This window comes from Ovis canadensis, chromosome 4 (assembly GCF_042477335.2).
Source record: "Ovis canadensis isolate MfBH-ARS-UI-01 breed Bighorn chromosome 4, ARS-UI_OviCan_v2, whole genome shotgun sequence".
Classification (NCBI taxonomy): Eukaryota; Metazoa; Chordata; class Mammalia; order Artiodactyla; family Bovidae; genus Ovis; species Ovis canadensis.
The window spans coordinates 89,839,915-89,855,397 of record NC_091248.1 but is presented as its reverse complement, the minus strand read 5'-3'; the positions used below and the strand labels follow the sequence as shown (position 1 = coordinate 89,855,397).

The 15,483-nt window shown below is 49.8% G+C and overlaps 1 protein-coding gene across 5 annotated transcripts in view; it reads right to left on the bottom strand.

The window, feature by feature from the left end:
* Window positions 1-15,483, bottom strand: part of TNS3 (tensin 3) — a 223,255-nt gene that overhangs the window by 37,234 nt on the left and 170,538 nt on the right. For all 5 annotated transcript variants that reach the window (XM_069586826.1, XM_069586828.1, XM_069586827.1 and 2 more), the window contains 3 exons: window positions 11,522-11,685; window positions 10,495-10,621; window positions 10,324-10,407 (listed from right to left, as the gene is read on the bottom strand). In XM_069586826.1, coding sequence (XP_069442927.1) covers window positions 10,324-10,407; window positions 10,495-10,621; window positions 11,522-11,685 — 375 coding nt within the window. The remainder of the gene's footprint in view (window positions 1-10,323; window positions 10,408-10,494; window positions 10,622-11,521; window positions 11,686-15,483) is intronic.

Here is a 15,483-nt window from a genome sequence, read left to right as displayed (position 1 = left end):
CACTGCAGTCCCTGGTGAGCTTTGCATCCCACTCGCCAGCCAGGCTCCACACCCTAGTCCCTTCCCCTTAGGTGGGGCCATTGCCTCTCATCCGCCCCAGTCACCAGCCCTAAGAAGACCTTCACTTCATCCCCTGCCCAAGGTAGCCTGGGGGACCGTCCTCTTGTTTTCTTCCTGGCCGCAGTCACTCCCGCACCCTACCACACCCAGTCTGCAGAGTCTCATTTCCAACCACTTAGCCTGTTTCACCTGGCTGGTAGCTTAGTCCACCAACAGCCTGTTGGTGGACCTAAACACATTCTATCCCTTTCTTCCCTCTTCTCTGCTCAAGTTCTTCCCTCTAGCTGAAAGGCCTATTACCCAGTAATCTGGTGAACTCCTATATACTCGTCAAAGCCCATTTCAAGTGCCCCCCACCCTGTTACAAGACTTGGGACATTATCCCCCTCAGTCAGGTAAGTTCACGCTCCATATCTCAAGGCCTGAGATCTAACAGTAACAAGTCCATAAAGCACAGTAGAGAGGCTCTGTCCTGTGTATGGCCTTTGAGACTGAAGCTCCAGGCAGCAGATACCTGCCTGACCAGGTTTATATCCACCAAGCACAGAGGGGAGTGGGCACTCATGCCTCGCCTCTCCTCTGCCTTTCAGATCCAGCATGATCCACTTCATCTGTTAAAGCCTAGTGCTGATGCCACTTACCCTAAAGTCCTCCCTGAGACAGAAGGTCCCATATCACTCCTGGGAGGCCCCTTTTTTGCTGGCGGGCCGGCACTGGCAATGCCTTCAGCACATCACAATGGGACGAGGCGCCTGCACACGCAAGCAGGCTTCCAGAACACGCTCCAACCACCCTGGGCTGAGTCACACCTGCCCAGCCCCGGCATGACCCTCTGACCCACTCATCATCCTGGTGAAAGTTGACAGGTACATGCCTCTCATCAGGAGAGACAGGTACACCTGTGACCCTTGGCCACCTCCCTAAGTTACAGGTCAAGAAGATCCCAAGGACCCTCCGCCCCAAGGTCTGAGCAGGGTACTTCCTCTGGCTTGTTTATGCGCCTGCAGGGCAGCAGCTCCTGCACAGGATCTGTAGGAAATGCCTGAGCACAGCCCAGGCCAGGCCCAGCCAGCGGATGGACGGGCCTTTCCCGTGGCCCACAGCTCCCTGGACAGAGAGGAAGGCGGCCGTCCGGCAGTCAGGCCCAGGAAGGGCAGTGATGCAATGGCACTCCCCAGGGTGGGCCCTTCCCCTGGGGCCAGCTGACCCTGTGGGCCTGGTAGGTCTGGGGCAGTCCACGGGCTGGGTGGAGGGGAAGGATGCTGTGTCTGTGCTGCTGCGTCTGTGACCGGGACAACTCGGGTGGGGATCTAGGAGACTGTATACCCTTCTGGAGATCTGTCTGTCCTTCTCCTTTCTTCTGCTTAGCTGGGGCAACGGGGACTAAGGTGATGTGGCTATGCTGTGAGTGGCAGCGATTCTGATGCCAAGTCACACTCAGAAAACTCCTCCTCTGTAACTGTGCTGTCCCCACCCAGCACCTAGGATCTGGCTCAGTGTGAGGTGGGGTACCCATGGGTGCTCACACCCACAGGGTCACCCACTTACCCCTAGTGGAATCACGGATCAAGTGCACACAAAGACTGTCCACTGTTGGCAATACCAATCCTCCCCTGCACTCATCAGGCTAGCCACCATGCTGCCAGCCCCCGCCGCCTCCCTCCACACTCCTAGCAGCAAACTGCATGCCTGGCTCCCTTTAAGTAAAAGGCGCCTCTCCCCTACTCACTCACTTATTTACTAACTTATGAGAAAATAACACAAAACCAGAACCTTCTCTACGTCAGATGCCGGGATGCACGGATGAGTGAAACATAGGCAGATAATGGTTTGGAAGCTACAGAGGGAGAAGGACATAACCCCAATCCAGGCTCCTGTTTCCTGCAGGCTGGCCCCCAACCCTGCTCACCCCACTGGGAACCACATTCCAGGGAAGATGAGAGCTGGGCAGGCTGTTCTGGAGACAGCGGGGACCCCCTTCACCCTGATGAGGAGGTGAGAGCCAGGTGGGCTGTTCCAGGGACAGTGGGGACCTCCTTAACCTGACAAGGCGAGGCTGGCTGTCCCTCCGATACACTGTATGGTCACAGCCACATCAGGAGAGGTGACTGCGGAACTGTGAAACGTCGCTGTGGGCATGGAGTCAGCAACTGTGAGACTGAGGGTGAGGCCTGAGCTGCCATGAGATGAGCAAGGCGGAGGGCGGACAGAGGCAACACGAGTTTTTCTTCCAGAGGAAGACTCAGAAAGGCTGAGCTGTCTGGGAGGTAAGAGAGGGCAGAGAACTGTGAGGGGAGGCAAGGGTGCTAGTCTGGTGGCTAAGGCACCTGAACAAGCACAGGGGAGGGCCCCCCTCAGCAGCCCCATCTTACGCCTCGAGCAGAGCACGTGCCGTCTGAAGGCACCATCTGGTCAGTCTCTTCCAGCTGCCCACCAGCCCCTGACATGCCCTGCCAGGTCCAGCCTGCCAGGTCCTTAGGGGGGCTGTGCTGTCAGCTCTCAGCACTCTGTCTTGCCCAGCATTAATTTAATGAAATGGAATCCAGGGCCTCTGCTCCACCCAACAATGGCGCATCTGCTGGATCGCCCTTAAAACTCAGTATATGACATGGCAAAGGAAGTTCAGAAGCCTTACGAAGAAGTTGCTTCAGAGAAAGGGGGCCAGGCGGGCTTCTCCCATGCACACAGAAGGGGAGGGCAGAGACCACGGAGGGGAGACTTTCAAGGACCCTCAGGTCTTCAGCATGGGCTCTGCCCTAGTGAAACAGAACTAGGAGGGATCTCAGAAAGACTCCAAATGATGGTACATCACACAGGAGTCCTCAGAGCCACTCTGACACCCGCCTGCTGCTTTCCCAGGGATCGCCTGCCCACCAGCACCTGGGGAGGCACTGCCCTATGCATTCTAGGATCCAATTCAATGGTCTGTTTCTGCAGAGAAGGAATTAAAGACAAACACAAAAACTCAACCCCAGGACCTCAGTTACACACTGACTTCACAGCAGCCCAACCTCATGCTCCTCCAGGAAATCTAACTCCAACATCACTAGGTCCCTCTGTCCCAGGGTGTGACCCACTGAGACCTGAGGGCATGTGACATTCACCCCAAGATGTCCAACAAGAGCGTGCCAGGCCCCGGAGCACAGGAAAGGTTTTCCTTATTTTCAGACTAGGCAATTCTCATTTCCCCTGGCTTTTGTGTTTTTTAGACTTGCTCTTTCTCTTCACAGGTATATATTTAAGTGCACAGCATGTAACAAGTGCTCAAAAAGCAACAAATGCCTTGGTCTGGGCATAACCATGAATATGTGAATATATACATCCTCAGTGCATATGTGTGCTATGCAATATATATATGCAGACATACTAACACACGACAGCATTTCAACCACACACAAAGCTTCTTTACCTCATCAGGGTGGTTTGTCCAGTGTCCCTCTCTGTTAAGGAGGCACTAAAATGAGGGCACCAGGTTCCAGAAGCACCAAGCTGGGTGGACCACAGCCAGTAACCAAGGGTGAGAGGCAGATGCCAGACTTAAATCGTCACCCTTCTCAGGTCTCATAAACCCAAAATCTCCCCAAGTGTATCCCGCAGAATGCAGGATTTTCACCAAGACAGCCACCCCCATGTTACACCATGCTAGGAATCTGCGGTCCCTGCAGGGCAGGGAGCGCCTCTAAACAAAAGGAAAAACTGCCAGAGGCATGCGGGCGCATGCTTCTAGTAAGAAAACATCTCAGCTGTTATAGGCCAGGGTTCCATGTGCATTTTCTTTCAAGTCATTCCCAGTTCTCAGAGGCATCCTATCCCCATTCAGAGAGGTGAAGAGAAAACAACACACAGGCCGAAGCGGTGGCCATGTCTGTAGAGGGATTTCAGACCCCACACCCACCGCAGGCCATGGGAGAGGGTCAGCAGCCTGCAATTCACTCCAGGGCTGAGACCGACCCATGTCTGTCTCCCTGGGGCAAAGCAAAATTGTGATAGATGATGGGGCTTTGGAAATGCATTCACGACCAAGTGTACTTGGAACTTAAAAACCATATTGTAAGGCAAGTTTGGGGTACTTGTCCAACATCATGCACGTGTGTGTGTGTGTGTGTGTGTGTGTGCATGATAAGTCATTTCAGACTCTTTGCAACCCTATGGACCATAGCCAGCCAGGCTCCTCTGTCCATGGGATTCTCCAGGTAAGAATACTGGAGTGGGTTGCAATTTCCTTCTCCAGGGGATCTTCCCCACCCAGGAATCAAACTCGTGTCTCTGACATCTCCTGCATGGGCAGGTGGGTTCTTCCCCTCTAGAGCCACCTAGGAAGCCCAATATCACGTACAATACAGCTGCTATTATTTTTGCTTCAGTTTTAAAACTGTCTTAAGAGGTTTGCAACTGGTACAAGAACTGTATTGTGGTGACTGAGGACCCACATGTGTCTGTCACCAACCCCAGGGCCTGCTCCCAGACCACTGGCCTGTGAGGCTGAGCACTAACAGAGCAGCAAAAACCCATTGGCGGCACATCAGAATAAGTCTTATAGGCTGAGATTCAAGAGCAGTCCACCAGATGGAGGATGACATGAGCTGATAAAATAAATTTAGAGAAACAAAGACTCCTCTAAACTCAAAGGAAGCAAACAAAAGATGGCATTCATCATGATCGGGAAATCGTCGGCTCACGTGGGGACCCTTCCAAGCCGGCCTGTTTGGTGGATGAGGTGTCAGCACAGGATGCCAGCATCTTGTATGTTTTGAGCTTCATTCCACTCAAGCGAATGAGTGTTCTCATCTCTGCAGACTGCTGACCACACATTTACAGGCCAGTGCTGCAGGCTGACCTCCAGCCAGCCAACACCGCTGTTTATTTTTAAATATTTTGAAGCAGTCAAGTTTCCTTTTTTCATTTTCTAAATCTGGGGTGGCGGTGGGGGGAAAAACAGTGACTAACCCTGGCAGTCACACTGGGTCACAATGACCAGCAAGTGTCTTTTTGCATAGAATGCAAAGTATACCACATGTGTATACAGATGTGGACCTTCCTATACGTAGCTACATACACATATGTACCTCAATGTAAACATGTTATATATACATATATATACACACACGTATCACTTTTTAGGTTCTGCAAAATTCAAAGTCATCGGGGACTTGCATAAATGTCACACATGTTCACATTCAGCACATGTTTTTATTCCTATTATAAACATTCTCATTAAAAGTTCATAAAATTTCGAAACAAAACAGAGCTGGGTACAGAAAGAAAGCGGAGGTCTGGGAAAAGTATTTTACAGTTTGTCAAGCTTTGAAGAATGACAACTTTTTTTTTAAACAAAAATAAAGCACTGCCTCAAACTAATCTCTCTCTCTCAAGACATTCTGAATATTCCTTTCCTTCCTTCCTTCAGCAAATGTCACCCATTTTTGCCCTTTGAAACCAGCTCCAAGAGATTTCATCAGCAAACCCCATACCCTGCAGGCCAGGGCCTCCTTCCTGCAGGCTCAGAGCAGTCCAGGGTCAAAGCCCCTCCGCCACATTCACATCACCACCCACAGCCCCAGGCAGGGCCCTGAAAACACCAGCCCTCCTCGCAGAAACAGGGGTATGCAAACTATAAGTTGCAAAATGCATAAAGGCCTTTCCTTTCAGTAAACTAATGCTGTTAATCATGTTCATTGAAAGCAAAAGCCCCCAAATGTCCCCTAAATCCCACTTGTAAAGCCATCAGGTGAAGATAATGTTCTGTAACTAAAGATGATGGTCCTCCACGTTGTGCATGCACAGAACGCCACTGAACTGTGCACTGCAAATGGTTCACTTATGTGAATTTTATCTCAATTAAAAAAAAACCTATTATGAACTAAGTTAGAAGCTGAGCTATATCAGAATCATACACTTTTAATGAGGCCTTTCTTCATTTTTTTTTTCATCATTTATTTCGAAAATGTCTAGTCTTTCAGACAGGAATAACAGTTCATAACACTTCATAATTCTCTCTTTTGCCTTCACAAGGATTGATAGTAAATGCCCTCTTTACCTAATCTCTTACTAATATTTTTGTTTTCAAGAAACACATTTCCCTCTGGGGCTCTAAAATGTTCTAGACCCAACTCCAATGCTCGGGGGTTCCCTATGCCAACTAGCAATGCTCTGGAACCAGCCTGGGGTGCTACAGTTCAGCTCAACTCTGATCATCTGTGCAGACAGCATCAAACTCCATAGGCTAAGGGTTCAGTCCTACAAGGCTGTGCTCCCTCAGACCAACCAGCTATGATCAGAGGCTCTCACAACCCCTTTCTCAGGCTGCAATAATTTGTTATAGTGGCTCACAGAACTCAAGAGGAACATTTCACTCATCAGTTTATCATAAGAGGATATAACTAAGAACAGCCAGACTGGAGAGATAGGGAAGGGCATGGAGCTTCCATGCTGTCTTGAAGCACCTCACTCTCCCTAAATCTCCAGGCGATCAGCACTGAGGAGCTCCCTGAACTCTGTCCTTTGGCGTTTTTCTAGAGGCTTCATTACATAGGCAGGGCTGATTAAATCATTGGCCATTGGCAACTGGTTCAACTTCTAGCCCTCTCCCCTCCTTGGAGGTTGGGGGGAAGGGGAAACTGAGAGTTCCAACTCTCTAATCACAAGGTCGGTTCCCTTGGCAACATGGCCCCCAACTTTTCCAAAAGTCATCTCATTAACATGACAAAAATCACCTTTATGTTCTCATCACTTAAGAAATTCCAAAGGCTTTAGGAGTTTGGGGGCAGAAATAAAACTAAATATATATTTCTTATCAAAAATCACAATTACAGACATATCTGGGATTTCTAAGATAGCATTCCCAGAGATGTATGTCTCCCAAGGAGTAATATAGGCCGTGTCAGGGATGCACTGAAGAGACAGTCCCAAGGGGAGCCACTCCAGGCTCCTGCTTGAGGGTCCTAGGTGGGTAGGACCTGTTGGTCTACTCGTGGAGCTCACAGTATTCTGTCAGACCCTGTGACGTTCCAGCCCCTGCTGCCAGCTGTCCTCCCAGTGCCTACAATGGCCCTGCCATCTCCCGCTACCTGGCCCCAGTCCTTGAAGCTATCATCTCCTCTTCGAGTTAAAGCACACTGCTAGGATAATTCAACAATATCTGAATTCATATTTAATGAATTCATATGGACAGGGAGGCCTGGCATGCTGCAATTCATGGGGTCGCAAAGAGTAGGACACGACTGAGCGACTGAACTGATTCATCATTTGAGTAACTATTTAAATATCCCTCACTTTGCTGGAGTGAGTACTGTAATTTCAAAGAGGAGTTGTCTTAACACAGGCACAGGCAGGAACACAACAGGGGAAGGGCAGACTACACTGGGTTCTGACCCAACCATCTATCATCAATAAACTTCAGCTTGCTTTCTGTTTACTTGTTCACTGCAGAGGTGGGGGGCGGGAATGAGGTGTGCGTGACACGGAGGCTTCTGAGACCCCTGGCACTGGAGTCTAGGGGCTTAAACTTAGTGCCACAGGACATGGAGGGTCACAGAACAGAATGTGTGCTACCCCGAGCAGAGGGCAGAGATGCCAGGTGAGAGGGGATACCATGGGGCTCTCCCATGACCAAACTCTCCCTCCCTGACCTACCTGAGAGAGGGTCCTGGAGCTTCTCTACAAGGCCTCAACCTTGGCCTTTGATGTCTGTCCTTGGAGGGCCCCGTCTTAGCAAGGATTCTGCTGAGTCATCTCCTCTGCTTGCTCCCTGATCAAGTTCCTCATCCCCACCCTTGATGCTCAAGCCCATCTTCGGCAGGATCCTGTTGGGCCAGTTTGGCAATAATCTTCCTCTCCTTGTTGTTCCTCTTAGTAACTTTTCATCCCCTGACCCTGTCACAGCTCTTGGGCTGTCTTTGCAGCAGGAGGAGTTGAGCTCAGCTCCTTACCCTGCTGCAATAGTACCAAATAAAACGTGTTTCTACCACCTTTAATTGGTGTCCTGCTGTTTCTCCCTGACACTTGTCTGCTGGCTGTCTGGGAAATAAGTTGACACATTTAGGTTTATGCTGACTAGTGCTGGTTTCTCAGTCATGTCCGACTCCTTGTGACCCATGGACTGCAGCCTGCCAGGCTCCTCTGTCCATGGAATTCTCCAGACAAGAATACTGGGGTGAGCAGCCATTCCTTTCTCCAGGGAGTCTTCCCAACCCAGGGATTGAACTCAGGTCTCCAGCATTTCAGGTAGATCCTTTGCCATTGTGCCACCCGGGAAGCCTTTATACTGACTAACCTGGTACCAAGTTCAGGCTGATGGAATAACACACACAGAGGAATTTTATGTAGTTAGTGTTACACTAGCTGCATACTAACAAAGAAGCCAGAACATAACTGACATCTTAATAGCAACAAAATCAGAAATAGTCATCCAAGCTCAAATCCATTCTGATAGAGTCAGATGATTACACTCCCTGACCTGTGAATCACCCACAAATCCAACACACTTTTCCCCATCATTTCTGAAAGCATTTTTGTCAAAACTGCTCCACCCCACTGCCTATTCCAACTGCTGCTCTGCATACAGCAGATGGATCAATATGTGAAAACAGAAGCCTGAGCAGTTGCCTCCCTGTCTCGAGCCTTGTTAATGACCTAGCACTGCTTGCCGATGGCCATACCACTACCCTCCATAGCTCCAGAGAACAGCTGTAGCTGGGCCTCTGCTCATATCTCCAGTGCCCTGCAGACCCCTGGTCTCCATCCTCTCCTGGTCTGAAGGACCCCCTGCCACAAGGCCTATGCCTGCTATTTCTCCATTCCAAATGCCCCTCTACATTCACCTAGTTAACTCCTATTTAATCCTACTCACCCTTCAAACCCTCAGACCTCCTCACCAGGTAAACAACCAATAAAAATTGGCAGAGTGCCACCATTCTGTCCAGGGCTCTTCCCCATCAGAGGTCGCTACAAGACTGAAAAAGAAACCCTGTTGTAAAGAAGAGGGTTGAATACAGTCCCTACATAGGAGCCACCACCACCATCGCTGTGTCTCAGGGGTTAGCCATCCCCCTCATACACTGCACAGCACATGGGACCCCCAGTCAGCACTGTGTGTTTGTCTCTGAGCTCCTCCTGGGCAAACGTCCTCAAGGATTGCCAACATGAAAATATGGATGACTCAGAAGGTGTTCTTAAGATTAAATAGCTCCTCAACCATGTGACCCTGCAATCCCACTCCTAAGCATGCATCCAGAAGAAAAACCAGATCCAAAAGGACACAGGCCCCACAGTGTCCACCGCAGCACTGTTGACAATGGCCAAGACTACACGTAAGCAACCTACAGCCATACAGGAAACTTTGGAAGAAAAGCGGCCCTCCTATCAAATGATGTATAGATCTTGTTTTCTCTGCAGAAAGAGGGAAAATGGAGCTAGCTGTCATTACAACTTCCTCTGCCTAAAAGACAGTATTTAAATACAAAGTCTGCTTCCTCCTCCCACCAAAGCGCATCTGATGAGCAGCAAAGGGAACCCTCACTCACCTTCCCCAGGGCAGAACAGCAGGAATCCCCAATTACAGAGAACAGCGATTCTAAAATGTAAGTTCAGCTTGGCCTACATCCCCCCTCCACCTGCCCAGGTACATGAAGTCCTGGACTCTCAAGGGAGCTGGAGAACATCCATACCAGGAAGGGGTGCTGAGCAACCCACCACCACTGTGTTAACGCTCCCTTCCCAGGGCCGGTGCACAGGCTAACTAGACCCCACAAGTATGTAAAGTGCTGGGCGGAGTGGGGGCAGGGTGCAGCAGACAAATCAGAAGTGGCCACTCAACTGGGTAGATTCAGGATGGTGGCCAAGGATGTAAGGAGTCAGGACAGGGCTCTGTGAACATAAAAGACAGGATACCTCCCAACAGGCAAGGGGCGAGGGCAGCCGTGTCTTTCAGAGTGGGGAGCTCACTGCTCTCTGAAAGCAACCCTGACTTTCTCTGAAAAGGGTGGGTCGGGTGTTTCAGTTTCTTCTTTCAACTCTAAGTAATGCTACAAGCTGAAAAGCATTGATGTTCGGCTGCTGAGAACACCATGACCCTACCCATCAACAGCTGTAAGTGCTGACTGAACAGAAGGGAACAGAGTCAACACCACTCCCGCCCCCAGCAGGCTGCATGCTGTGTCCCTGCATCTTCCCCAGCCACAACCACATTTCTTAGGTGTGACACACGTAGAAATATTTCTGCATGAGTGGACGTCCACAGCAGAGGAAAGGAGGTGGGTGTCTTACCATGAGCTCCTTTATACAGAGCACTGGGGCTGCCCATCTGTGGCACGGATGGGCTGAACGGAGAGTAACGTGGGCTTGTTGTCCCTGGAAAAGAAGGCAGAGTGAGGAGCTGTCCCCCTCTCCACCCTGAACGGGTGGGATTGCACACAGGGAGCTCTGCTGCTTTCTTACCATACGGTGTTTCTGGAGACACAGGAAATGCAGGGGTGGGAGAGATGGATTCACTGCCACTGTTGGTTGGAGAGAAGATCCTGCCATCGATCACATCCAGGTCTGGGGGATACGTGGTGATCACTGCCTGAAATTGGCAAAGTGGAAGTCAGGTGAAGGCCACCTCCAGACAGCTGGGGTTCCTGGCCCTCACTGAGCCAGCCCTCTTCTGAGACTGGCAACAGGAGGCAGCCGTGGACAACTGGAAGAAGCTTCAGTAACAGTCAAGGCAGAGCGAAGTGTTTTGTGGTCAACATTACATAGTTCATAAGTGGAGATGGCAGAGAGTTTACTTAGCAGAGGGAAATGAGTGTTAAGTAAAAAAAGCAGGATAAAAGAATCATCACCTGTAATGTGTTTACAGATATAAAATACCCAATGAATTAAACACAAGGGCACAGAAAAGAGGCTGGAAGGATACATTCCAGATATTAACACTGCAACTTTCTTTCCTTGTCTATTCTGGGTTCCAACTTGTCCACTTCTGAGAATAAATGAAACCCTAATTTCAAAAGGTTCATCTTTGGGGGTTTGCCAACCTGTCTTACTTCAATTCTGATTAAAAGCCTTAAGTATGGCTCCTCAAAAACACTCTGTAGCTCTCCCCGAAGGACACATATCCACAGTGACCATATTTCTTCCTCCTCCCTCCCAGGGACCCCAGGAGGCTTTGGGTCAGGGACTCGGGTTCCTTTAAGATGACTTCCGTTTGCCCTTTGCCACTGTTGTTCACTCATGGAGTTCTGAGACCTGTACCCTCACGACTCATCGCATACTTGACCCTTCAATCCCCATTCTACAGATCAGAACACAGATGACCAAGTGCATGCCGGCACAGCTCTCTTGGGAGAGGGGGGATCCCACCCAGCCGGCAGGCCTGCCTTCAGGGAGGAACCATGTTTGTGAGATAGGGACGAAGCTGGGTGGGGAACTGAACTGGCGACTTGGGACAGGGCTCAGGCCAGGCTCTGGGTAGCAGAGTGTATACCTCTTTGGCATTGTCTGGGGAGAGAAAAGGCGCCAGGCCTGGAGTCTGTTCTGAACTGGTGGTCTTTCCCCAGCTGCATTTGGAGAAGGTGGGCTGCTCCCCAGCTTCGTTATCATACTGCTCAAGGCTCAGCTTCCGGAATCTTCCCCCAAGTGGTTCATCCCCTGTTAGGAGAGAGACAAGTGGGCTGCAGGCGCTTTCATCATGGAGAACACTCACCTTCAATTAAAACTGACTTTAAAACTTCTCAGAGGCACTCTGTGTTTTGAATTTTTTTAGTTCCAGAACATCTTCATCACCCAAGTCATACTCCATACCCATTAAGCATTCACTCCCCATCCCCCACCTCCAACCCCTGGCAACCATTCATCTACTTTCTGTGTCTATGGATTTGCCTACTTTGGACACTTCACATACATGGAATCGTATACTCCACGTTCTTTGGTGTCTAACTTCTTTCACCCCGCATGACCCTTTCGAAGCCCATCCCCTTACTGGGTGAAATGACCACTGTCCATGTCCCATCTGTTTTTCTCAATGTCAGCTCCAGCAGGGAGCCGTGCCTTGCTAGTTCCCCAAGGTCAAGAACACTGTCCGGCCCACCAGAGGTGCTCAGGAAGCATATGGAACAAAGAAAGGCTGGGATCCAGGATCAAAGCTTCTTCCCCATCACTGAGTGAGCAAGAAAGAGTAAGACTGAAAGAAGCCAGGCTGCCTAACAGCCGCAGGGACTTGGTCTGAGGCCTCTGCCCTAGTAATCCATCTTCTTCTCAAGGCATCGGTGGTTAACTTTGGGGTCAGAGTGCTTGCACCTTGCTCTAGTCTGAGGAAGTAACAGCCACTCAGACCAGAGACACAGAAACCTTTTCTTGAGTCACAAACAGGAATACATATTCACTTGTCTACACAAACGGTCACCTTCTTTATATGTTGTGCTGCACCTTTAAGAAAGAAACTTTGTCCATTCTTCGTTACCACCACGAATCATCTAAGTGCTTATTTGCTCAATCCCAGTGTACAGGTATAGCGATATCAGAATTGTAACCAGTACAACTTTTTATTTCAAAGTGTCAAAAAATACTTTGTGTTTTATCGGAGGTCCACACTGTTGCTCAGGGGAGCCACAGGGGCTGCTGTGCACGGACATGCAACCCAGGGGGCATCCCCAGACTCACAGGGACGCAAGGAAGCAGCCCAGGCAACCATCAGCTCTGACAGCCCGCCTACTCCTTTCGAAAGCAGCTTCTGGGGAGGACCAGGCCGTGGACGGCGCCCGGGGCTCTGGGATAGGCCTGGGCTGGGTGTGACCTACAGTGGCTGAGAACATGCCAGAGGTGTGTGCGAGCCCTGTGTGCTCATCCCCAGTCAGGGCGAGAGTGCCCTGAAGGCCACACCACCTGCAGAGGTGCACGGTCGAGTGAGGCCCCTGGGCATGACCGCGCGACTCAACAGTGAGGAATTCTGGGCAGGGCAAAGCTAAATTCAAGCACTAACACTCAACATCCACTGCCCACTGTCCAGTGCAAGAAACATCATAGATCCTTCAGCCGTGCCCCAACCAACAAAGACTCACTTTATAGGGGATGGGGGAGAGGGTCTGGGGAATCTCACCAGAGGTGGTTTGGGAGCCTTGCTGCAGGCTATTAGGATGGCAGTGTGTCTTTCTATCGATGACGCGTGTGTGCTAAGTCACTTCAGTCGTGTCTGACTCTCCGCAACCCCATGGGCTATCATGCGCCAGGCTCCTCTGTCCATGGGATTCTCCAGGCAAGAATAACCTGGAGTGGGTTGCCATGCCCTCCTCCAGGGGATATTTCAACCCAGGGATCAAACCCACACCTTTTATGTCTTCTGCGTTGCAGGCAGATTCTTTACCACTAGCGCCACCTGGGAAGCCCTGCACAGAGGCATCGCTCTCCTGGCAGAGTGTGTCTGCCCTTCCTAAAGAGGCAAAGATATAGGCACCAGAGTTATCAGAGGCCAGGCCTCCCCAGACGACAGATTGCGCCCTCCTCTCAGACTGCAGTGCAGATAGGAGGGACCCCAGCACCACTTCCAGCCCACTGTGATATCCTTGGAGAAACAAGGTGTGGGGGGGGGGCATGATGCTGCTGTGGCACTGGGATGTGCCCACGTGCACCCACCTCTGCTGGGGGAATGACAAACAACAACCCAGGCTCCCCACAGCAGCCAGGCCTGGGCACACAGGCTCACAGAGGAAATCCCATAATCACAAGATTAAGGTGGTGTACTGCATCTTTCTGCAGACGAGGAAAATAGGGTCTTGGGTTGACCTCTGCCCCTCCACACACAGCACGCTCCAGAATTTTACTGCACCTGACACTATTTTTTTTACAAATGGAAGGTTTGTGTCAGTTCTGCATCCAGCACATTTACTGCATCATTTCCCACAGCACTGGTTCACTTTGCATCTCTGTGTCACATTTTGGTAATTCTCACAATACTTGAAGCTTTTTCATTATTATATTTGTGATGGTAATTTGTACTCAGTGGTCTTTGATATTACTATTGTAATTACTTTTTTGTTTTGTATTTTTAAATTAAGGTATGATCACTGTCTTTTTTTTTTTTTTCCAGACATAACACTCTTGTATACTTAACAGACTACAAAGATGCTTGCTCCTTGGAAGAAAAGCTATGACCAACCTAGACAGCATATTAAAAAGCAGAGACGTTACTTTGCCAACAAAGGTCCATCTAGCCAAAGCTATGGTTTTTCCAGTAGTCATGTATGGATGTGAGAGTTGAACTGTGATGAAAGCTGAACGTCCAAGAATTGATGCTTTTGAACTGTGGTATTGGAGAAGACTCTTGAGAGTCCCTTGGAATACAAGGAGATCCAACCAGTCCATTCTAAAGGAGATCAGCCCTGGGATTTCTTTGGAAGGAATGATGCTAAAGCTGAAACTCCAGTACCCTGGCCACCTGATGTGAAGAACTGACTCACTAGAAAAGACCCTGATGCTAGGAAAGATTAAAGGAAAGAGGAGAAGGGGATGACAGAGGATGACATGGTTGGATGGCATCACTGACTCAACGGACATAAGTTTGAGAAAGCTCTGAGAGTTGGTGATCAACAGGGAAGCCTGACATGCTGCAGTCCATGGGGTCACAAAGAGTCGGACACGACTGAGTGACTGAACTGAATAGTATAAATATAACTTTCAGATGCACTTGGAAACCAAAAACATATCTGAGTCACTTTATTGAGGCGATATTTGCTTCATGACAATGGTCTGAAGCCCAGCCTTCAATGTCCCTGAGGTCTGTACCTGTGTTTAGTTTCTATGTGAAGATCCACAAACACAAACAGTGCCTGGCGTCTGATTAACAAACATCATTCTGACAAGTCCGCTGGACCCTCCCATTAGATAGAGAGACAGTCCCGTGGGAGGTGGCTTTCTGCACCAATACGCTCACAGGAGTTGTACAAGTTACCCTAATTTACAGACAGCAGGACTAGAGTGTCCTCGAGGTTCAGATGGGAGTGCCTCTTGGGATCACACCCTTTGAGTCATCCAACAGGGGCTGGAGGCAGGCTGCCCACCCTCTCCAAGGAGTGCCTTGATTCCATTTCACTTAGTCAGTAAAATAAATGCTTCAAACCCATACTCAGAACTGTAGTAAAGAAGCCACTCATAAATCTGGCTATGACCAAATTTTTCCTCTTCAGTTGAGAAGTCTAAAGAATCTGTCTGACAATTCAGGAGACGTGGGTTCAGTCCCTGGGTTGGGAAGGTCCCTTGGAGAAGGAAATGGCAACCCACTCCAGTATTCTTGCCTGGAAAATCCCATGGAGAGAGGAGCCTGGTGGGCTATAGTTTATGGGGTCTCAAAGAGCTAGACGTGACTGAGCGACTGAGCATGCCCTCAGAGAAGTCAAATCTGGAAAAAGAGGAAGGAGGAGACACGGCGAGCAGGATAGAACTGCTGCACTGAGC